This window comes from Geotrypetes seraphini, chromosome 4, assembly GCF_902459505.1.
Source record: "Geotrypetes seraphini chromosome 4, aGeoSer1.1, whole genome shotgun sequence".
NCBI lineage: Eukaryota > Metazoa > Chordata > Amphibia > Gymnophiona > Dermophiidae > Geotrypetes > Geotrypetes seraphini.
Window position 1 is genome coordinate 8,853,204 of NC_047087.1, and position 24,420 is coordinate 8,877,623.

Below are 24,420 nucleotides of genomic sequence, written 5' to 3' on the forward strand. Positions count from 1 at the left end.
TCTTGTATTGTCTGCTAGCAAATGTTTTTTTCAAAACGGATGTTTACTTTATCTCATTGTGACCAACAATCCAGGACTGAAGTTATCAATTCTTCACTTACAATTAAGGACCAACTAAATTCACTTATTAAAAAATGTTTATTCAGCCTCCGTGCTCTGAGAAGAGTGAGAGCACTTTTTCATCAACAACACTTCTCTGTATTGGTTCAATCAATCATTTTGTCAAGGCTGGATTACTGCAATTCAGTGTATTTGGGTCTTTCAAAGGTCAGTCTGCAGAGACTTCAATTAATACAGAACACTGCAGCTAAACTTATTTTCGGTAAGAGTAAATTTGATCACGTCACCCCTCTCCTCAAGGAATTCCATTGGCTTCCAGTGTATCTCAGAATTCAATTGAAGTGTATTTGTATTGCATTTAAGATTCTATTTGGCATTTTTGCCACTTTGATTCCTTTAGACTGGATCTCTTCTTGCCAGAAGTTCTCCAAAATTAAAACTTACATTTCCCTCTCTCAGTGGTACAAACAGAACCTTTAAGAGATTTTGTTCTTTTGCTTTTAAATTAACCGCTTACATTAAGAAGTTTAGGTTCTTTTGCTTTATTCTGGAAAGTTCTGCAAACTTTTTTGTTTGCTAAACATTTTGGAAATTAACTATTTCAGTCGACTTTTTTGGTCAAATTTATGTTTTACATTATTGTAAACCGAGTCGAGCTCCTCTTGGTTGATGACTCGGTCTATAAAACTAAGGGCTCATTTTACTAAGTCATGTTAGGGCTTTAATGCGCGGAATAGCACGTGCTACATTGCCGCGCGCGCTAGACCTTAACACCAGCATTGAGCTGGCGTTAGTTCTAGAAGCATAGCGCGCGGTAATATCCTGCGTGCGCTAAAACCGCTAGCGCACTTTCGTAAAAGGAGCCCTAAGTTTTAGCTTAGTTTATAATTATTTGACTTTTGGGTTCTCATTTTCTTTTGATGCACTTGTCAAAAAGAATATAAACAAAGAAAGTTATGTATATACATTTTATCTAAATATTTTGTTTGTTGATATAATTTTAATATTGCTATAAATGTATATTATGAGCTCCTTTTATCAAGCCGCGCTAGCGGGATTAACACGCGCGATGTTTCATCATGCATTAACCCCCGCACTGGCCTAAAAACTAACGCCTGCTCAAGGGAGGCATTAGTGGCTAGTGCGGCCAGCGGTTTAGTGCGCGGTATTACGTGTGTTAATCCGCTAGTATGGCTTGATAAAAGGAGCCCTATATTTACTTGATGTTTATGACCTTGTTTTGGATTTTTGTTTGTTTGTTTTTTTAAATGTTTGTCTAATTGTTACCTGATTATACTTTATTTGTTTGTAGTCTCCTGAAGAAGGATAGTGTGAAGTCTTGAGTCTTTTCCTTGAAAGATTCACTATCAATAAAGGACCAACTTGGCAGCATCTTCTCCATTTGAGAAGATCCTTAAGAAAGACATATTTTTCGAAATCATTTTATTCAAGCAACCTCTTTTGTTTTTTTTAGTTGTCTATTATTTTATCACACTGTAATTGACTCATTTCTCAAATTAGAGAAGACGAGGTGATAAACAATAAAGACATACTACCTCCGTGAAAACCTCAGCTGAAGCAGTGTGACTTTTCCCTGAAGCTGATTTCAAGACACTTTGTAAGCAGCTAGTGAAAATCGCTCAGTGCTTCCCTTGCTGGAGAAAGCCTTGTTCACATCCTGGTTTTGTCTAGCAGCTCTCAAAGAAGCTCCCTTCTAGGAATGCAGTACCCCAAAATTAAGGTCCCAGATGAACCACTTTCAGTAGCAACGTGATACATCCTATCTAGCTGCCCCTTCACACCCTCTGAATGTCAATCATACTAAATGAGTTTCAGCATCAGAGAGATCTGGGTTACGAACACACAGACATGCTGGCCCTCCATCCTTCATTGTCAGTGCATTGATCTGTGGATGTCACCAGAGCAGTGTGGAATATAAAGAACAATCAATCACTGAGCTTTCAGTGGCATGCATGGAACACGGCAGAAAGAGTTGGGGATTTCTCTTCTTTTTAAAACGTTTCTCTTCCCCCACCAGACAGCTCAGTGAGTGCAACAAGATGCAGAATTCCCTGGGCCGTTTTGTATCTAATTCAGTGTCTATCTTGCCGTCATAGAGTTTTCACCAGGGCACTTCAAACTACAATACGTCTACAGAAACAGGAAGAAAGAGCAACATTTAAAAACATAACAATTGCCGCAGCTGGGTTAGACCAGTGATCCATCGTGCCCAGCAGTCCGCTCACACAGCGGCCTTTAGGTCAAAGACCAGTGTCCTAACTGAGACTAGCCTTACCTGTGTATGTTCTGATTCAGCAGGACACTGTCCAACTTTGTCTTGAAACCCTGGAGGGTGTTTTCCCCTATAACAGCCTCCGGAAGAGCGTTCCAGTTTTCCACCACTCTCTGGGTGAAGAAGAACTTCCTTATGTTTGTACGGAAACTATCCCCTTTTAACTTTAGAGAGTGCCCTCTCGTTCTCCCTACCTTGGAGAGGGTGAATAATCTGTCCTTATCTACTAAGTCTATCCCCTTTAGTACCTTGAATGTTTCGATCATGTCCCCTCTCAATCTCCTCTGTGCGAGGGAGAAGAGGCCCAGTTTCTCTAATCTCTCGCCGTACAGCAACTCCTCCAGTCCCATAACCATTTTAGTTGCTCTTCTCTGGACCCTTTTGAGTAGTACATTTGTATAATTTTAATTTATTTTATTTTCTTGTCTACCATCCAACCAGTAGTTCTGGGCGGTTCACAACAGGAAAATACTGAGACATTTCAGCACATGGTACAGTTTCATAGAACACACTATCTATGTACCATCTAAAATTATATAATAAAAGTAATACAATTGTTAAAAACATTCAAGTACAATGTTAAAAATTATTAAAAAATTAAAACATACTATGACAATAACAATAGATATAAAAGACCTCATTTAAATACAGTGGTGCCTCGCATAACGGACGCCTCGCACAGCGAACGCTGCGCATAACGAACTTTTTGTCTTGCTCCCTATAACGAACTTCGTTTCACACAACGAAGTCGCCCGAGGGGCCCGGGGGGGGGGCGGAACTACTCTCGCCGCTTCCTAATGTGAGCCGGGAACAGCAGCACCCTCCTGTCTGAATGCAGTGTTCCATCATCTCCCTCCACCTTACCTTAGATGCCGAGTTTTCCGGCTTTCTTTTTCGGCCAGCCACACACTTTCAAAGAGCAGCACATGCGCGCATGCTCTGTTGTTCAATCTTCTCCTCTGACGCAACCGGAAACCGGAAGTTGCAGGAGAGGAGAACATTGATCAACTTCAGCAGCTGCGCGTGCACAGCTTTTTGAAAGCGTGCGGCTGGGTGAAAAAGAAAGCTGGCAAACTCTGCATATAAGGTGAGGTGGAGGGAGGGAAATGTAGGGCTGCAGAACGAATTATTTTGTTTTACATGTATTCTTATGGGAAAACAGGGCTGCAGAACGAATTATTTTGTTTTACATGTATTCTTATGGGAAAACGCGTTTCACACAACGAACTTTTCGCATAACAAACTTGCTCCTGGAACGAATTAAGTTCGTTGTGTGAGGCACCACTGTATATCAAAATAAAAAAATAAGTTCTAGTTCTAGAAGCTGTGATGGATGAGGTTCATGTGCTTTGGCTTGTTTATGCTTAGGTTTATTGCTTGTTATATAGAACATAGTAGATGATGGCAGATAAAGACCTAAATGGTCCATCCAGTCTGCCCAACCTAATTCAATCTAAAAGTTTGTTGGGGGGGGGGGGTTCCTTCTTCTTCTTAGCTATTTCTGGGCAAGAATCCAAAGTTCTGCCCGGTACTGTTCTTAAGTTCCAACTACTAAAGTCTCCGTCAAAGCTTATTCCAGCCCATCTACACCCTCCCCAGCCCATCCTCCAAATGGCCATATCAGACACAGACTATGCAAGTCTGCCCAGTACTGGCCTTAATTCTTCAATATTTACTATTAATTTCAGATTCTAGATCCTCTGTGTTCATCCGTTGTACAAGTCCATGGTGAGACCTCATCTGGAGTACTGTGTTCAGTATTGGAGGCCACATTATCAAAAGGCTGTGAAGAGAATGGAGTCGGTTCAGCGAATGGCCACTAAGATGGTCTCAGGACTCAAAGATCTCCCATATGAAGAATGTCTAAGCAGGCTGCAGTTATATTCTCTCAAGGAACGCAGAGAGAGGGGAGACATGATAGAGACGTTCAAATATCTTACAGGCCGTGCTGAGGTGGTGGAAGATATCTTTTTCCTTACAGGTCCCACGGCAACAAGAGGGCATCTGCTCAAACTCAAGGGTGGGAGACTTCATGGCGACATCAGGAAGTACTTCTTCACCGAAAGGGTGGTTGATTGTTGGAATGGTCTTCCACATCAGCAACGTGCTTGACTTCAAGAGACGATGGGATAAACATGTGGGTTCACTCTGGGGAAATGCTTAGGGGAGGGTTCTTTGAGTGGGCAGACTTGTTGGGCCGTCAGCCCTTTTCTGCCGTCATACTCTATGTATCTATGTATCCCATGCTTTTTTGAACTCCGACACCATTTTCATCTCCACAACCTCTCTCGGGAGCGCATTCAAGGCATCCACCACCCTCTCCGTAAAGAAGAATTTCCTTACATTGCTCTTGAGTCTCCCACCCCTCAACCTCAAATTATGTCCTCTGGTTTTTTTTTATCATTTTCCTTTCTCTGGAAAAGATTTTGTTCTACGTTAATACCTTTCAAGTATTTGAATGTCTGAATCATATCTCCCCTGTCCCTTCTTTCCTCTAGGGTATACATATTCAGGGCTTCCAGTCTCTCCTCCTACGTCTGTTGGTGCAAACCTCATACTGTACTGCTTTTACTAGACAAGAAGGTCAGTGCAGTTTACAACCCATAAATAACATAGAAAGCCATGGACCGCTAAAAATCATAATAGGAAAGAAGTCTATACACACAATGAAAGAGTTTACTTTCTCAAACGCAGAGTGTTGAAAACCCTGTCAGGCAATGTGCTCATTCATCAACTTGTCCTGCGAGCCACCAAATAAATGTCAGCTCAGAAAAAAACAAAAGGTTTTAAGAATTGACTTGAATTTCTTAAAAGATAGTTCTCCACAAACACAGGAAGGTAACTGGTTCCAAATGTAAGTTGCTAATAAGAAAAAAAGCTGACCAGCGTGTGGACCCATAATGTGCCTTGACCAGCAGAGGTAACACTAACTGATAAGAAGCTAATGATGGGGGTATACAACGAAGACAGGGAGCTAGGGACTCCTATGGAAATGGCCCTGTGTACCGCACAGACTTTTGAACAAAATTTGACAAGGAAGAGGAACTGGAAACGAGCACCAGAATTCTGCAAAGTTCCAGTCAAAGAGTTATGGTTCACTAAGACCTATGAAAAGGATCTAGATGGGAGGGGGAAGGCCATGAAGAAAGCTCCTACGGGCAGCAACAAACTCAACAGATCAAAAACTATATCTTCATTTATGATGCACAAAAGTGGTGCTTAAATAGAAGTCCAGCAGCGGGGAAGGAAGATGATGCCAAAAGGACTTTTTCAATCTGTGTCCTGTATATAGCAAGACAGATTGGGGGGGGGCTGGAGTTAGCCATTACGGCAACTCCAGACATGGAGCAGTGTGGGTGGGGCGGTGTAGCCGATGCCGGACATACTTCTACAATCAACGTCCCATATGCATAAAAAGGATCAACAGCAATTATGAGTACAGTGTTCTCCCCAGAAATTTTTTCAAGCCGGGTGGCATGAAAAAGTAGCTGGGTGGGACGAGGAAATTTGGTGGTGGGGAAAATTAAGGGCTCCTTTTAGTAAGCTGCGTTTTTAGCGCGTGCAGAATTGGCGCGCTACACGGCTAGAACTAACGCCAGCTCAATGCTGGCGTTAGCGTCTAGCACGTGTGGCAATTCTGCGCGAGATAAGCGTGCGGTAAAACCGCTATTGCAGCTTAGTAATGTGTACTATTTGTATTAGTTAATTATTATTAGTTATTTTCCAATGCTCAATATGGCAGCCTTTCTTAAGGTTTGACACATGTTCCATAATATTTTTATTAAATTTAAGAAGTATCCAATTCTAGAAGCGAATAATTAGATATCTGCCCTCTTTCAAATGGTATAGAGCAGCGTCTCTCAAACTTTTTTAACTCCGGCACACTAAACGGAGCAAATGTTTTTTGTGGCACACTAAATGCAGCAAATGTTTTTCATGGCTGGAAAAAGTTTCTGGGGAGAACACTGATGCCCTAATTTTCAAGGTCCAATCACATCAAAGAATGATGCTTATCTGGGCAGTTGTATAATAAAAAGAATGGATAAGATAACATGAGAAGTGAAATTGTCATGAATCAGAGGGATACATACCCTGTAGGTCCTAAAAGCAGGCTTGTGGATTAGATATAAACTATGAAGGCAGTGGCATAACTAGCATATGTGACACCCGAGGCCCATCATTTTGTGACACCCCCCCCCCCCCATCTGTATGAAAATATGATTTTTAGTAACAATCCACACATCACACAAGAGTGTGCCTAGGAAAAGGCAGCATCTTACATATTGCAGTGAGTAGTACATCAATACACCCATTGTAAAACTAAACAAGCCAGACTAGTACAGATCAATCCTACACAGTCAATCCTAACTGAAAACCATGTCTTTCGAACACACCTTCGCCTAGTATGGAATATGTAATCACAAACTAACCCCTCTCCCTTTTACAAAACTGTAATGTGGTTTTTAGCTATGGTGGTAACAGTTCAGACTCTCATAGAATTCTGAGCAATTACCACCATGGCCAGTGCTAAAAAAAACGCTCTACAGTTTTGTAAAAGGGGGGATAAAATAGAAAAACGTAGACAAAGGTTAAATTGAACTACCAAGAAGCTGGACTCTGTATACAATGCAACACCACAGAAACAGCGATGCATCTCCCCTAAAGCAAAAAAATAAATAAATATAATTTTTTTCTATATTGTCTTCTCTGGTTTCTGCTTTCCTCATAGTCTTGTCACTCTCTTCCTTTCATCCACTGTCTACCCTCTCTCTGCCCCTTCTATATGGCATCTTCTCTCCCTTCCATCTCTCCCTTCACCCCTATTATTCTGGCATCCATCTTCTTCCCTTCCCTCCTCCAATGGTCTGGCATCTCTCTCCTCTTCTTCCCTTCCCTCTCCCACACCCAATTCTGTCGTCGGGGAGAGGAAGGCTGATCGGCCCAAGATCGTGATGACCTATTGGGAGAAATGCCTTCGCGGAAACAGAAAGTAGGCAGGACCTGGCAGCAAGAAGAGCAAATTGTAAGCTTCACTGACCTGTCTCCCACCTTAGCCCGTAGCAAACGCATGCTTCGGGGCTCTAACATGTGCGTGCCGGCTTCCCCCTGCCCCGGACATAACTTCTGGTTTCGGAGGGAAGAGAAGGGAAGCCGGCACGCACATGTTAGAGCCCCGGAGCATAAGTTCGCTACGGGCTAAGGCTGAAATCTCCAAGCTATTTTTTTTTTTAATTTTTAATGTTGAGCAGCAGTGGCAGCAGCAGAATTTAGCTGGGCAGTCATCTAAATTACCTGGGCGGACCGCCCAGCTAAAAGGCCCTAGGGAGAACACTGGAGTATTTTATACACATTCAAATCGTCTGCGTACAAGTCTGACCTATCACAGTGGGGAGGGGGGGGGCATCTTATACTGAAATTTATCAAGTAAAATGAGTACTTACTGGTTTGTTGCCTTGAGAATGAATGTGACTGTTGGGCAGACTGGATGTTACTAATATCTGGAAAAGCTAACAGAAACTAATAACGTAGTCAGGAAAACAAAGATGCAAATGGAAGAAAAACTAGCCAATATAGTAAAATGGAAACTCACATTTTTTAGATATGTTAGTGATAAGAGGAAGAACAAAAATGTCATTGTCAGACTGAAAGATGAAGGGAAGGAGTATGTAGAAGCTGATAAGGATAACACGGAATTGCTAAACAAATATTTTTGCTCTATTTTCACAGATGAAGGAATGTCAGTGTGGTAGACCTTGAACAATTTTCAAAAGACTGTGATCATGAGGAGCTAGCTAAGCAAAAGGAGGACAATGGGATAAATCTGAAGGTACTGAAAGAACTTAAGGAAGTTCTTATGGCTTGTTGAGTTTTGGGAGTGATCCCAAAGGACTTAAGATGGGCGCAGGTGGTCCCTTCTCTCAAAAAGTGGAAGTAAGGAAGAGGCTAGGAACTAAAGGCCAGTTAGTCTGACCTTTGTGATGAGTAAATCTTGGAAATGCTTCTAAAACAGAAGACAGAGTAATTTCTGGAATCTAATGGATTGTGGGAGCCAAGGCAGCATGGTTTCACTAGACATAAGACTTGTCTGACGAATCTGATTTTCTTTGACTGAGTGATCAAAGGGTTCGATCAAGAGAGAACACAAGATATGGTAAACTTAGATTTTAGAAACGTTTTTGACATGGTTCTACACAGATGACTTATAAATAAACTGAACACACTTAGTATGGGTTCTAAAGTGACCGACTAGGCTAGAAACTGATTGAGTGGTCGGCAACAAAGATAGTGTTAAATGGCATTCACTCTGAGGAAAAAGTGGTATGCCAAAATGACTGGTCCTTGGTCCGGTTCTTTTTAACATTTTGGGAAACATTATCATGGAAGGGCTGTCCTGGTATGGTAGACACCCTAGATGGTGTGGATAAAATGATGATCCAGATAAATTTGGTGTAAAATTTGCAGCTAAGATTTAATGCTAAAAAATGCAGGGTTGTGCATTTGAGCTGCAAAAACCCAAGAGAGCAGTACAGTTGGGGAGGGAGAGGGAATGAAGTACTTCTGTGCAGGAACAGGACTTGGGGGATGATCACCTTGGGTTCTGTCCAAGTTAGATTGTAAGCTCTTCCAAGCAGGGACCGTCTATAAATGTCAAAATGTACAGTGGTGTGTACACCTTTCAGCGCTATATAAGTGATAAGTAGTAGTAGTAGTAGTAGTGGTATGACCTTAAAGTTGCCAAACTGGTAGAAAAAATGATGGCAAAAATCAGAAGGATATTTGGGTGAAAAGAGAGAGGAAGGGGTAGCAGGAAAAAAGGATGTGATGATGCTTATAGGTCTTTATATATCTCGGTGGGAGGAGAAGATATCTTATAGTGGACCTTACAAGAAAGAAGTAATAATACACTGGATTACTGATTCGACATTGGCATGATAATAAATGTGACTGTTGGGCAGATTGGATGGACCACAAGGTCTTTATCTGCTGTATAAGTCTCTGGTGCGATCTCATTTAGAGTCCTGTGTACAATTCTGGAAACCACACCTTCAAAATGATATGAACAGGATAGAGTTAGTCTAGAGGGCAGCTACTAAAATCGTTGGTGGTCTTTGTCATAGAGCTTATGGGATAGTCTCATGCCTACTTTACAAGAAAGGTGGGAGAAGGATATACAACAGAAACATTTAAATAAATGCACAGGAAGTGAACTTTATATGATTGAAAGGAAGCTCTGGAACAAGAGGAAATAGACTCAGGAGTAATCTAAGGAAATACTCTGAACAGCCTCCCACTAGAGGTGGTAGTGTCGAGGGCTGTATCTAATTTCAAGAAAGCATGGGACAAGCAGAGAGGACCTCGAAGGGAGAGGAAAGGATTGCAGAGATTAGTAGCTGCTATGGATGGGCAGACTGGATAGGTCATATGGTCTTTATTGTCCATCATTTTCTCTTTCTACATTACACCTAATCCATGTGGAGGATAATTTCATAACAGGTTGCCTATATGTGAAGGCTATATAGATGCCTAATTTCCAGTCTTTATAAAAGAATAGAAATAGCAACTAGGTTGGCATTTATGCCCATCATGCCTACACATGGGTTGTGCAAATATACACCTTCTTGTCACTTGTATATCTGGATTTTCAGAAGGTGTTCGACAAGGTCAAAAAATTGCGAGCCTTGGAATCGAGGGTGAACTACTCATGTGGATAAAAAACTGGTTGGCGGATAGGAAACAGAGAGTGGGGGTAAATGGACAATACTCAGACTGGAAAAGCGTTACAAGTGGAGTGCCGCAGGATTCGGTGCTTGGACCAGTGCTCTTCAACATATTTATAAATGACCTGGAAATTGGTACGACAAGTGAGGTGATTAAATTTGCAGACGATACGAAGCTATTCAGAGTAGTGAAGACGCAGAAGGATTGTGAAGACCTGCAACAGGACATAAACACGCTCGAGAAATGGGCCGCAACATGGCAAATGAGGTTTAACATGGATAAGTGTAAGGTGATGCATGTCGGTAACAAAAATCTTATACACAAATACAGGATGTCTGGTGCAGTACTTGGAGAGACCCCCCCAGGAAAGAGACTTGGGAGTATTGGTCGACAAGTTGATGAAGCCATCTGCGCAATGTGCAGCGGCGGTGAAAAGGGCAAACAGAATGCTAGGAATGATTAAGAAGGGGATCACGAACAGATCGGAGAAGGTTATCATGCCGCTATACCGGGCCATGGTATGCCCCCACCTGGAATACTGCGTCCAGCACTAGTTGCCATACATGAAGAAGGACACGGTACTACTCGAAAGGGTCCCATAGAGGAGTGACTAAAATGGTTAAGGGGGCTGGAGAAGTTGCCGTACTGCGAGAGGTTAGAGAAACTGAGCCTCTTCTCCCTTGAAGAGAGGAGACTGAGAGGGGACATGATGGAAACATTTAAGATAATGAAGGGAATAGACTTAGTAGATAAAGACAGGTTGTTCACCCTATCCAAGGTAGAGAAAACGAGAGGGCACTCTCTAAAGTTAAAAGGATCGATTCTGTACAAACTTAAGGAAGTTCTTCTTCACCCAGAGAGTGGTGGAAAACTGAAACGTTCTTCCGGAGGCTGTTATAGTGGAAAACACCCTCCAGGGTTTCAAGACAAAGTTGAACAAGTTCCTGCTGAACCAGAACTGGTCTTAGTTAGGGCACTGGTCTTTGACCTAGGGGTCGCCGCAAGAGCGGACTGCTGGGTATGATGGACCGCTGGTCTTATGTTCTTATAAAAGCCCTTTTATAAAAAAGACTTTACACACAGAAAATCCCTGGCCCACAAAACCAACATAGGAGGCTAAATCACTTTGCACAGAGAACGAGGCACAAAACGATGAATCCTTCAAAAACTTTTTACTTCCTAGGCTTCAGCTCTAAACAGTCCATGGGTAAACCAAAACACTGACTTCCTAGTTAGGATACTACATATTACTAATTAGGTCAAAAAGGACAGGTTTAAAACCAAATTGTATGAACTGCACCGATCTATCTTGCTGATCCATGATCTGCATAATGGCTGACCTCAGGAGGCAATGGTGTCCAAGGCAGAGGAGTTGCAGTGGAGCCTCAGTATCTGACAAGTCGCTTTGCATCCTAGCGTAAAGGTGACTTACAAATTAACATAGTAAATGATGGCAGATGAAGACCTAGAAGGTCCATCCAGTCTGTCCAATGCCAAAGCCACACCCGCCACTATGTGGCATTTATAGTCATTCATGCTAAACAATGGAGAGCAATTTGCCATCATGCCAACCACATATAGGCTTGGGACAATACTCTACAGTGCTATAAAGACATCACACATTGCCCAGGGCTGTCAGCACCAAGTTCTCCCCCCCCCCACCCCCACACACCCCATTAAGGACAACTTTACCTGAGAATCCCTTTGGAAAGCACAAAATGATGCATAATTGACAAATATGGGCTATCACGGAGAGCAGGCCTGCAAGCTATTAATTCCCCAGGATAATACCATGATCACTGTCTGTGATTTGCATCCTTTCAGGACTTACCTTCTTTGGAGAAAACTCTGGCAGCATGACACAAGCAGCCCCAACCCATAAGGGGCATAGGAGCTTGTTTACCACACCATGCACATGGTGCAGGGGCAGCACATGGAGGATGACATCTTCTTTCTTCCATTCCCACTCGTCAACCAAGGCAGTTACCTGTGAGAGGAGAAATCAGAGCAGGAGTCTGTTATCTGTCAGAAGGGTCATCAAACATCAGGGGGTCTGTCATCTGTGAGAGAGAAAACCACAGAGCAGTGGGGTCTATCATCTTTAGAAGAGGATACAAAAGAACAGAGGAGATAAATAGAACAGAAGAACTTAAGAACGGTCATAGGATCATCAAGCCAAGCATCCTGCCTCCAATAGTGGCCAACGTAGGTCTCAAGTACCTGGCAGAATCCCCAAAAGCAGCTGTATTCCATGCTGTTTACCCCAAAATCTGCCTGAAGTAAAGGAGTAACCTAATGGTGTGAGCAGCAGGTCGAGAGCCAAGGAAGCCACTTGTGATCTTTAGTAAGTCACTTAATCCTCCATTGACTTAAGTCTGTCCCAGGATGGCAAGTCTTATGTTCTTTTTGGCTCCCTATCCATTTCTACATACAGTTCAAATTCCTCTTATTGACTTACCAGTACATTCACTCTGCATCTCCTCAATCTCTCTCCTCTCTTATCTCTCCCTATACTCCTCCCTAGGAACTATGTTCATCGGGCAAGTCTCTCTTATATGTACCCTTCTCCTCCACTGCCAACTGCAGACTCCATCCCTTCTATCTGGCTGCGCTGTGTGCCTGGAACAGACCGCCTGAGTCCATCACTAGCAGTATTCAAATCCAAGCTAAAAGCCCACTTTTTTGAGGCAGCTTTCAACTCCTAACTCTCACTCACCTCAAGATACCTACGTCCTACCATTCTCTTTGCAAGAAACTCCCCAACCACTATATGTCATGTCTGTCTGTCCAAATTAGACTGCAAGCTCTTCTGAGCAGAGACTATATCTTGAATGGTTTAATGTACAGCGCTGCATTATATTGTGTGCTCTATTTAGTGTTTGATTCTTAGCGAGTAATGAAATATGATGAGTCTGTAATAAACACTCCTCCTGTTACCCTAATTAGAATAATTGACTATACATGAAGAAATGTACTAGAGAGTGGTAGAAACCTGGAACGCTCTTCCGGAGGCTCTTATAGGGGAAAACATCCTCCAGGGATTCAAGACAAAGTTGGACAAGTTCCTGCTAAACTGGAACGTACGCAGGTGAGGCTGGATTCATTTAGAGCACCAGTCTTTGATCCGGGGGCCTCCGCGTGAGCGGACTGCTGGGCGCGATGGACCACTGTGGTCTGACCCAGCAGCGGAAATTCTTATGTTCTTACTAGAAAACATTTTGTTCATAAGCACTGCAACAACAATTTAATAATTCCAGTCATTAAGTCACAGCCCTTGCAATGAAGATACAATTGTGCAACTGGAGAAGTGTGCAAATGAAGTAAAAAATGTGAAGTTTCATTGCCATTGGTAAGAGCATTCCTGTGTTTACCCTTGACTAATGCTCAAAACTAGTTCACACCGCATGCATATCATAACATGAATTCAGTCTGTTTCTGGTCTGGGTAAATTTCTTTCAAAACTGTCAATTCATTTTATCTAGAAAGGTTGAATAAATTGCTTCAGATTTCAAGAACCTTCTCCACACCCCATCTGATCTTTTCCCGCAACCCTTGGGGGTACAGGCACAACTGATTAAAAATCGCAGATTTAAAAATCGCAGACTTAGAAGGACATAAACTGAAAATGATAACAAAAAAAAAAGAAGACCTGGGAGTTATCACTAATGGAACAGAGCAACTGGCTACGTTAATTTGATTACATACGTAGAGGTAGCAGCTTCAGGGGTACTGGCAGCTGACACAAATTCATGTTTCGTCCTGAACTTAAGCATTATGAAAGGTTAATAGAGCTACCACAGAGGGGGATTTGTCTTGAAACAGCCCGACTAGGGCAAAACATGAATTTGTGTTGGCTGCCAGTACCCCCAATGCGTCTTCAAAGATAAGTGCTCTAAAAAAATAGCTATAATAAGATCAAAAATATTTACAATGAGGGTAAAATGTGGACTATGCATGCTAGGATCAGAGCATCAATGATGGAATGCCTTGCTTGGTATCCTGCGGTTTTGTGTGGGGAGGATGAATATCAAGAAAATGCTGAAAACTCAATTATTTGCCAATGCCAATGCCAATGCCAATGGTATATTTCAGTTGATAATCGCCTTTTAGAATTTTTCTGACATCAATGTATAATTTAAAGCTTGCTTGTATTTCTTTTTTAAAATCTTTATTAATTTTCAATTAGAGAATAAAGTGGATGAAATTATACATACAATTCATATCATAAACAGCACTTACATGGAGGAGTGTGTGGCGTGGTGGTTGAAGCTACAGCCTCCGCACCCTGGGGTTGTAGGTTCAAATCCCATGCTGCTCCTTGTGACCCTGGGCAAGTCACTTAATCCTCCATAGCCCCAGGTACGTTAGCTAGATTGTGAGCCCACCGGGACAGATAGGGAAAATGCTTGAGTACCTGATTGTAAAACCGCTTAGATAACCTTGATAGGCGGTATATAAAATTCTAATAAACTTGAAATACATTCGATCAAAGAATAGTACAAAATTTATTTCCCCCCCTCCCACTCTACCTAGGTGTGTGCAAATCAAATAGGAAATAAAGGCATTATACAACTAATCAGAGTTAACAAAATTTGTCAATGGACCCCATATTATTTTAAATATTTTATTATGACTTGATTGAATTGGTGCTCTATCCCTATTATAACAGGGACGATTAATGATGTTGTTTAGACATGTCTATATTATATGTGATAATCGGAGGGAAACAAGATTTTATGTATGCGGAATATCAATTTTTTAATAAATAATAAGTCATTGACATCTTTTATGGATTCATTAGAGTTGGCTTTTCCTTTATTTCTGTTGGTATAATACACACACACCCAGGGGGAGGGAGGTCGGGAGGGGGGTATTTCTTTTGTATGATTCTATTCTCTTATGAAAATGGTGGTTGGGTGGGGGTTTTTAATGTTGTATGTAACATAGTAACATAGTAGATGACGGCAGATAAAGATCCGAATGGTCCATCCAGTCTGCCCAACCTGATTCAATGTAAATTTTTTCTTCTTAGCTATTTCTGGGCAAGAATCCAAAGCTTTACCCGGTACTGTGCTTGGGTTCCAACTGCCAAAATCTCTGTTAAGACTTACTCCAGCCCATCTACACCCTCCCAGCCATTGAAGCCCTCCCCAGCCCATCCTCCACCAAACGGCCATATACAGACACAGACCGTGCAAGTCTGCCCAGTAACTGGCCTAGTTCAATATTTAATATGGATTCTGATTGATTATAAGTGCATATATGATTACTGTTATTTGTATAGATATTGTATTGCATTTTTCTTAGCTTTAGAAACTCAATAAATATTTATAAAAATAAACAATAAGTCTTTGCCAAATATAGACAAACACGGACTGATGAAGAACTGATGTTCAAGCGTTGAGTAGTCTACTCTTAGTAAAGCTCTGAAGGTCCAAAGACACAAAAGCTTAATTTAAGTTAAAGTAATATGCACGCGCGATTCAGTTGTGATAGTGCAGAGAGTGCATATAATTAAAGAACACAATAATCTTTACTTTTCCACCACCTCCCAAAGGAGGGCATTCCAGGCCTCTACCCCCCCCCCATGTGAAAAAATATTTCATACTGTTATTCCCGAGTCGACACTCCTTCAACTTAAATTCATGTCCTCTAGGGACTTCTTTTACTAAGCTGCGTTTTTAGCGCGCGCAGAATTGCCCTGCGCGCTAGATGTTAACGCCAGCATTGAGTGGCATTAGTTCTAGCTACGTAGCGCGGGTTTAGTGCGTGGGGCAATTTTGCGTGGTAAAAACGCTATCGCAGCTTAGTAAAAGGAGCCCTAGGTCTACCACCTTCCCGCCTCTAGTAAAGGTTGTTTGTAGACCAATACCTTTCAAATATTTGAATGTCTGTATCGCATCACTCCTGTCTCTTCTTTCCGCCTGAGTCTACATCTCTAGGTCATCAAGTCTCTCCTCGTACGTCTTGTGGTGCAAACCCCAGACTATTTTTGTCACTTTTCTCTGAACTACTTCAAGTCCATTTACGCCCTTATGTAAACTAAGGGCTCCTTTTATCAAGGTGCGGTAGGCGGTTAACTCCACTGACGAGGCGTTAGTTTTTTTGCGTGCCGCGGGGGTTAGCGCGTGATGAAATGTCTGACGTGCTAACCCCCGTAGCGCACCTTGATAAAAGGAGCCCTAAGTACAGTATGTATTTCAACTGGATAGTGCTGAATGTTCCTCACTAAGACCAGGATGATTTTTCCACCCCCTCCCCCTCGCTCTTCTCCTTTCTTAGACAGATACAGATAATCCTTGAAAAAGTCTTAACACCACGAATACCTTCCTCTTTCCATCTTCTTCCTGACTCACTGATACTACCTGATCTACTCTTTACCATTACTACCTCGATCACCAGCTCCCGGTGCAGGTGATCGAGGCAAACAGCGTGCAAGAATTTAAGAGCAAATGGGATGCCCATGTGGGATCCCTTAGAGGGTTAAGCCAAGGGAACCTGTCACCAGGAGTGGGATCCCTAGGATAGTAGACTTGGGGGTGGGTCAGTAGAGTGGGCAGACCTGATGGGCTATGGCCCTTCTCTGCCGTCATCTTCTATGTTCCTATGTTTCTATCTATGTTTCTAGAAATGACCAATGTTCTTCTTTTGTAACCCACCTTCTTTAACTCTTTTGTAATCCGCCTTGAACTGCAAGGTAATGGCGGAATAGAAATCGCTAATGTAATGTAACAATGTTGGGCATTTAGCAATTTAAATGGCCCCATATTAGCCATATAAGAAGGCTTTTCAAAAAGTATCAGACCTTAATTTTTTTTGCGTAAACAAATAAAGCTAGGGAGGCATGGTTTGATGCACATATGTAGGCGACCCTAATGTGCATGCTTGAATTTTTTCCCGCCTACAGAAGCTGTCAGTTGCTGACAGACCACCGATGAGTGAGGAAGTGTAAATGAGCATTTCCGATTTTCATTTTTGACAGAAAAAGTTGAACAGCACTACTGCATTAAATTTTGTGTAAAGCTTGGCGATTCCCAAATGGAAACGATCCGCAAGATTCAACAGGCCTTCGGGGACGAAGCAATGGGCACCACACAAATAAAGGAGTGGTACAACCGCCTCAGAGAGATGGCCGCACATCAGTGGAGAGTGAAGCACGTTCAGGTAGGCCCTCAACATCCAGAGATGAGATCGTCATTGACCAAGTGAGGACGCTGGTGATGCAGGATTGTCGAATCACGATCAGAAAACTTACAGACGAGGCGAGCATCAGCGTTGGATCCATTCATTCCATTTTGGCTTCAGGAAAATTTCAGTGAAGTTTGTGCCAAATCTGCTAACGATCGAGCAGAAGCAATTCCGTTTGGAGATCGCACAGGACATGCTGGAAACTAGAAACAGTCATCCAAACTTCCACAGCACAGTGATCACTGGGTTTATGGGTACGACCCTGAAAGGGACCAGATTTCAGTCAAGAGAAGACATCATGCAGAATGCGACGGACCAGTTGCGAGAAATCTCAAAAGAGGCGTTCCAGCGCTGCTTCCGACAGTGGCAGAACCGTTGGAAGAAGTGTGTGGCAGTCCAAGGAGATTAGTCGAAGATTGTTGTATCTGAATACGAGGATTTTTTATGAATAACGGTCTGATACTTTTTGAACAGTCCTTGTACTTGTAAAATATACACAGAAAGATAAGTTTTGAATATGCAATTTCTTTTCGAATATTACTTCATATGTTATTGTATTAGCAATGGAGACCACATCCACATCCTCTTCACCTTTAAATTGCACAGCAATACACAATATAGTGGTACCTAGGAATCTGAATGCCCCAGAACTCGAACGACTTGGAATCCAAACGCCCTGCACATTGTGTGTGTTTGTGCTCCAGAATCTGAATGCTTCTTTGGAATATTTGTTAATATTTTACCTTAAAATCCAGTGTATTTCCCGTTAAAATTTGAGTTTGTGGGACCCAGGAACGGATTAATCCAGTTTCTATTATTTTCAATGGGAAAAACTGTCTTGGAATTCGAACGGGGTTCTGGAACAGATTAAGTTCGGATTCCAAGGTATCACTATACTTAGGGGGGGGAGTTATTATTGTGGGCTACTGTGAAGATGGGTTATTTTACCACTAACTCTGCTTCCTGTCTTAATGGTAGCTCAGATTGATAACGTCCCCTCCCCCCAAATCACCATCTAGATAGGTCCCTGGTGCAAAAAGATCCATGGCTAGATACCACTAAGTGCATTTACTTATCTGTGATTCTGCTTCCACATGCGGAGACTCCTAAGATCATTTACTCCAAGCCTCAATTTATTATTTCTTAATGCTGTGATCTTATCAAGTTCAGACAACCATAACAAAATACTTATTTAATTTATACACTACTCATATTTTCTCTATGCTGAAAGCAAAATAGATTTTCAGCCCCTGGGAAATGTATCTAAATTACACAGCCTTTAACTGTCCACTTGACCATATTCCAGTGCAATTAGAGGAAGGAGACATGTATTTTTAGTTCCTTCTGAAAGAGGCACTGGGCTAGAGATTAAAAGGGGTCACTCCAGCGCTTAAATTATGGAGAAAAGCACGGATCATTATCTGCAGTACGACAAGCTTAAGGATCATTTTTGCTGCTTCTACAACACTGAAAGGACAGAGAGAGCCGATACTGGTGGTCAGAGGAATCGACACCTGCCATCCTTGCAGTGTGGAAAGAACAAAAAAGCGGCTGCCAGAGACACCTGCTCCCCTGCAGTGCTGGAAGGACAGACACCTGCTCCCTCTGGAATACTATCCTGGACAGAAGGACATCTGTCATCCTAACCTCTGCTGCACATGGGACACCTTGGAAGGGCTGGACACTGGCTATCATGGCACTGCTGAGAGGACAAAGCGTGCTGCTACAGTACCATCCCTGTGGTGCTGAAAAGACTATTCCTCCAGGCTTAGAACCAGGTCGAGGAGTCAGGTGCAATTTACTGGCAGATTTGCCTCATTGTCTTTATTTCTCTATGTATTTATATACCCCTTATAACCTAACTGGGGCAATGGGGGATTGAGTGACTTGCCCAGGGTCACAGGCAGTGTGGGATTTGAACCCACAGCCTCAGGGTGCTCAGGCTGTGGCTCTAACCACTGCGCCACACACTTTGCTCTTGGGCTAAATGTCCTGTAGCGCTTATTGCAGGGGTTTTGTTTGGATACATTTTTATCTATCCCTGGTGAAAAGTTGCATGAATTTGACCGATTCATGAGTGGTTTTTACTGCACCACAGAACCATGAGCTTTTGTTCACACGGATTGGGATATTTCTCTTGTTTTCACAACCTTTCTTACCCCAGTCGTTACAAGCTGATGAGCCTGTACCCCAGCTTCAGCAGTCAGGTGTCACTGGAGCAGAATGACCTGGGAACTGCACCCTTACTTCTGAGCCAAGATGCGTTCGTCCAACAGACTTTCAGCATTTCCTGGAATCTAGTTTTGCCCAAAGATGAAACAGAACTCTCTTATCTCCAAGCTACAAATATAATACTTTAACTTTATTCCTATCCTTTTCATAAACAGAATCATTTCTTTTTCTTTCTTATGCTATATTGATATCAATGCAGTTGGAGGGAAGACTGCTAAAACTGACAGTAGCTTTAGCCATTCGTAGTCACATTTTGGAGCGTGTGGTGTGGTGGTTGGAGTTGCAGCCTCAGCACCCTGAGGTTGTGGGTTCAAACCCCACGCTGCTCCTTGTGACCCTGGGCAAGTCCTCCATAGCCCCAGGTACGTTAGCTAGATTGTGAGCCCACCGGGACAGACAGGGAAAATGCTTGAGTACCTGATTGTAAAACCGCTTAGATAACCTTGATAGGCGGTATATAAAAACCTAATAAACTTGAAACACTGCCTACACTCAAGACTGAGGTTTCTTGTGATCTGGGCAGGTGGTGGAGAAGAAAACGGTGGCAGAGTTCAAAGAAGCGTGGGATGAACAGAGGATCTAGAATCAGAAAATAACGGGCATACATTGAAGGAACTAAGGCCAGCACTGGGCAGACTTGCACGGTCTGTCCCCCCGTATATGGACACTCAGTTGAGGACAGGCTGGGGAGGGTTTCGATGGCTGGGATGGTTAAGATGGGCTGGAGTGAGCTTTGGAGACTCCAGTAGATGGAACCTAAGCACGCTACCAGGCAGGTCTCTGGGTTTCTGGCCCAGAAATACCTAAGAAAAAGGACCACTTCAATTAAATGATTAATTTATGGTTGGGCAGACTGGATGGACCACTGGGGTCTTTCTCTGCCGTCATTTACTATGTTACTATTAACTGAGACCTGTACTTATGCCCATAATTGCTCTGCTTATTATTCTATAAGAGCATTAGGGCCAGATTCTATAAAAGGCCATGAGTCAATCACGCTTAGGCGCTATTTACAGAATCGTGCCTGCAGCGCCTATCACAAAACGTAAGCGCTGGTAATGCAAGTCAGGGTTTTACTGCCTTACGTTGCACCTGCCTCTGTCTTCACCTCCAAACATGTCCATTTAGGTGTTAGGCGCCTACCTTTTCCTTTTATACAATTGGGTAGCTGCCTATTAGCCAATTAAAATTTTTTACCCAATTATGAGCTTGTTAAAGCTCGTTTAGGTAATTAATGCAGGCGCCGATTTAGGGGCCACAAATATTTCTGTTCTGTGTTCCCGGCTGAAGTGCCAAGAGCGGGACCACTGAAGAGAAACATGAATAGGGATGGAGGAGTGGTAGACCCTGATCGATTTTCAGAGTGTTGTGTTTGTGAGGAGCTAGTTAAATTAAAGGTAGACAAAGCAATGGGGCCGGATGGTGAACATCTGAAGGAACTTAGGGAAGTTCTGGTGGCTATGCTGACTGACCTTTTCAACGAGTCTCTAGAGTCGGGAGTGGTACTGGAGGACAGGAGAAGGGCGGATGTGGTCCCTTTCCACAAAAGGAAGAAGTAGAGAATTACAGATCAGTAAGTCTGACTTCTGTGGTAAGCAAATTAATAGAAATACTTTTAAAACAGAGAATGGTGAAGTTTCTGGAATCCTGTGAATTACAGGACCAGAGACAACGTGGATTCACTAGAGGTAGGTCTTGTCAGACAAATCTGATCAATTTCTTTGACTGGGTGACCAGAGAATTGGGTAGAGGGAGTGTGCTAGATGTGGTATATTTAGACATTAGCAAAGCCTTTGACAGCGTTCCACACTGAGTGTCTTCAGGATGGGCCCCAAATTGATAGGATGGGTCAGGAACTGGCTAAGTGAAAGATGACATAGGGTAGTGGTCAATGGAGATCACTCTGAGGAAAAGATTGTTACCAATGGTGTGCCTTGAGATTCTGTTCTTGGGCCTATTCTTTTTAACATTTTTATAAGCGATATTGCTGATATAGTAACATAATAACATGGTAGATGACGGTAGATAAAGCCCCGAATGGTCCATCCAGTCTGCCCAACCTGATTCAATTTAAATTTTTTAAATTTCTTCTTCTTAGCTATTTCTGGGCAAGAATCCAAAGCTCTAGCAACTGCCGAAATCTCCGTCAAAACCTACTCCAGCCCATCTACACCCTCCCAGCCACTGAAGCCCTCTCCAGCCCATGCTCCCCCAAATGGCCATATACAGACCGTGCAAGTCTGCCCAGTACTGGCCTTAGTTCGATGGGCTGTCAGGTAAGATTTACCTCTTTGCGGATGATACCAAAATCTGCAATAGAGTAGACACGCCGGATGGTGTGAATAACATGAAGAAAGACCTAGCGAAGCTTGAGACAGCTAAAATTTAATAATAAGAAATGCAAGTTTATGCATTTGAGCTGCAAAAACCCAAAGGAACAGTACAGTTTAGGGGGTGAAGAACTTATGTGCATGACAGAAGAGTGGGACTTGGGTATGACTGTATGCGATGCTCTTAAGGTGGTCAAACAGATTGAAAAAGTGATGGCGAAAGCTAAAAGGATGCTAGGTTGCCTCGGGAGAGGTATCACCAGTAAGAAAAAAGAGGTATTGATGCCCCTGTATAAGACTCTGGTGAGACCTCATTTCGAATATTGTGTACAATGCCTAAGACTGCACCTTCAAAAAGATAAAGGATGGAGTCGGTCCAGAGGAAGACTGCTAAAATGGTGCTTGGTCTTTGTCATAAGGCATATGGGGACAGACTTAAAGATCTCAATATGTATACTTTAGAGGAAATGGGGGAGAGGGGAGATATGATAAAGACGTTTAAATACCTACGTGGCATAAAAGCGCACGAGTCGAGTCTCTTACATTTGAAATGAGGCTCTGGAATAAGAGGGCATAGGATGAAGTTAAGAGGTGATAGGCTCCGGAGTAATCTAAGGAAATACTTTTTTACAGAAAGGGTGGAACAGTCTCCCGGAAGAGGTGGTGGAGACAGGGACTGTGTCTGAAGGGGAAGGGTCATTGCGGTGGGCAGACTGGATGGGCCGTGGCCCTTATCTGCCGTCTATTTCTATGTTTCTATGTTTCTAAGAGGGCCTGGGATAGGCACATGGGATCTCTCAGAGAGAGAACGAGATAATGGTTATTGCGGATGAGCAGACTAGATGGGCCATTTGGCCTTTATCTGCCATCATGTTTCTCTGTTTCTAGGAGAGCACAGTATTTAAATCCTTCTGTGGTCCATGGATGTCAAAACCTCAAACCACACACTAATTTAAGGTTGCCAATGGCAGTTTTGCATAGCAATGCTGACATACTCCCTCTGCGTAACCCCTCCCTTAAGGTCAGAGGAGCTTCGCTTACCATTGCCTGAATGTTGCGATGTGTACTGAGGACACCTTTGGGCCGTCCAGTTGTTCCGCTGGTGTAAATGATCATGGCTCCTCTGTCTTTCCACTCTGTGATGGCACGCCCAGCCTCCAGGCCTTCATCTTTACTGGATGCAAAAACAGCCAACTTAGGGAGCACCAAAAGCTCTATTCCCAGCTTCTTAGTGATGGGAGCCACTGTTTCTGCATAGCCTTCCTCTGCAATTACCAGGCAGCTCTGAGAGTCTTGGATAAAGTACTCAAGCTCGGGAGATGGGTGCTTCCAAGAGAGAGGTACAGTAATGGCACCACTCATCCAAGAAGCCCACTGAGTTACCACATAAGAAGCATCATTGGGGCAGAGAAAGGAGATGCGCTCTTCCTTGAGGTCTCCACTCAGACACTTCAACACTCTATGTATTTGCTGGGATAAGCAGTGACTCAAGCGATATAGCTCCCTATAAGTGTATTGACCATTCTGATCAAAAATGGCAGTCTTATCTGCATATGCTGAAACTCTGGTGAAGACTGGAGCGATCCTGTTATAAGATGATGGCTGGGCTGTTTGTAGACCTCTCTTAAAACATTCCACACTCCAAAGCCTTAAATGATGCTGCAAGTAGCACCACGAAGAGCGAAGAATACCTCCACACTGGAAATTCACGCCGAGGTGATAAATGAAGACCGACGGCATTTTTCACAGCTGCCAAAAGAAAGGACATAGACAATTAGATGAATGATCATTGTCTTAAAGCACTGGTAGTCAGTGTATATGTACAGAAATATAACTTGCAGGATTTCCAAAACAACACAAGAGAAATGTAACTAGTAACTGAGGGTTGTCGATTCACTTCCTACCCCATAAGCAAAAGGATCCATACACAGTACAGATAAATAAATACACACTAAATGGAACACAATACCAATGAAAATATATAAAGGATATACATATTATTTATTGATAAATAAGAATAGGTTTAATGGCAAATTGATTTAAATGCCTCAGGCCATTCTGTCTCAAGACTCCACGAAAAAGAGATTATGTACTTACCCTGGTAAGCTCTTTTCCAGTAGACAGGGGAGATATTCTAGTCTAGACAAGTGGGTTGTGTCCCAATGGCTGTGCGCCCAATCCAGGTTTTTCCTATGGCTCTGCCATACTTCAGTGTGCTCTCTAGCTCCAACTACAGTTCTTCCCTTCTGCACGTGTGCCAGCAGGATTGTGCTTGTTCTGTTCTCTCCTTTTTATTATTTCATCCCTTTTTCTCAGGATTTCTTTGCTCAGAATGATTCTTCAGCTCTGCCTGCATGGAGAACTCACAGTCTGCAGCTGACAGGCTAATCCTTCAACTGCTACTGCCTTCAACTGCTACTGAGGAGTTCGGGCTGCCCCCGTTTCTCCTACTGCTGCTTGAAGTTCAACGCAGGCTGTTGGGCTTCCATAGGAGACTTTGCAGGGTCTTGTAGGGTGCCATCTGTGTTCCATGCCCCTGCCCGTTCCTCAATGTGTCCTTTGGCACAGTTAGCCTGCCCTGTCTTTCAGGACTGCTTT

At 42.9% G+C, this 24,420-nt stretch overlaps 1 protein-coding gene across 3 annotated transcripts in view; it reads right to left on the reverse strand.

Annotated features, from left to right (window-relative positions):
- Nucleotides 1-24,420, reverse strand: part of ACSF3 (acyl-CoA synthetase family member 3) — a 174,650-nt gene that overhangs the window by 142,322 nt on the left and 7,908 nt on the right. For 2 of the 3 annotated variants that reach the window (XM_033940190.1, XM_033940189.1), the window contains exons 2-3: nt 22,864-23,571; nt 11,904-12,059 (exon numbers count right to left, since the gene is read on the reverse strand). In XM_033940190.1, the coding sequence (XP_033796081.1) occupies nt 11,904-12,059; nt 22,864-23,562 (855 nt within the window). In that variant the 5' untranslated portion in view covers nt 23,563-23,571. The remainder of the gene's footprint in view (nt 1-11,903; nt 12,060-22,863; nt 23,572-24,420) is intronic. The other variant, XM_033940191.1, reaches the window with a different exon arrangement.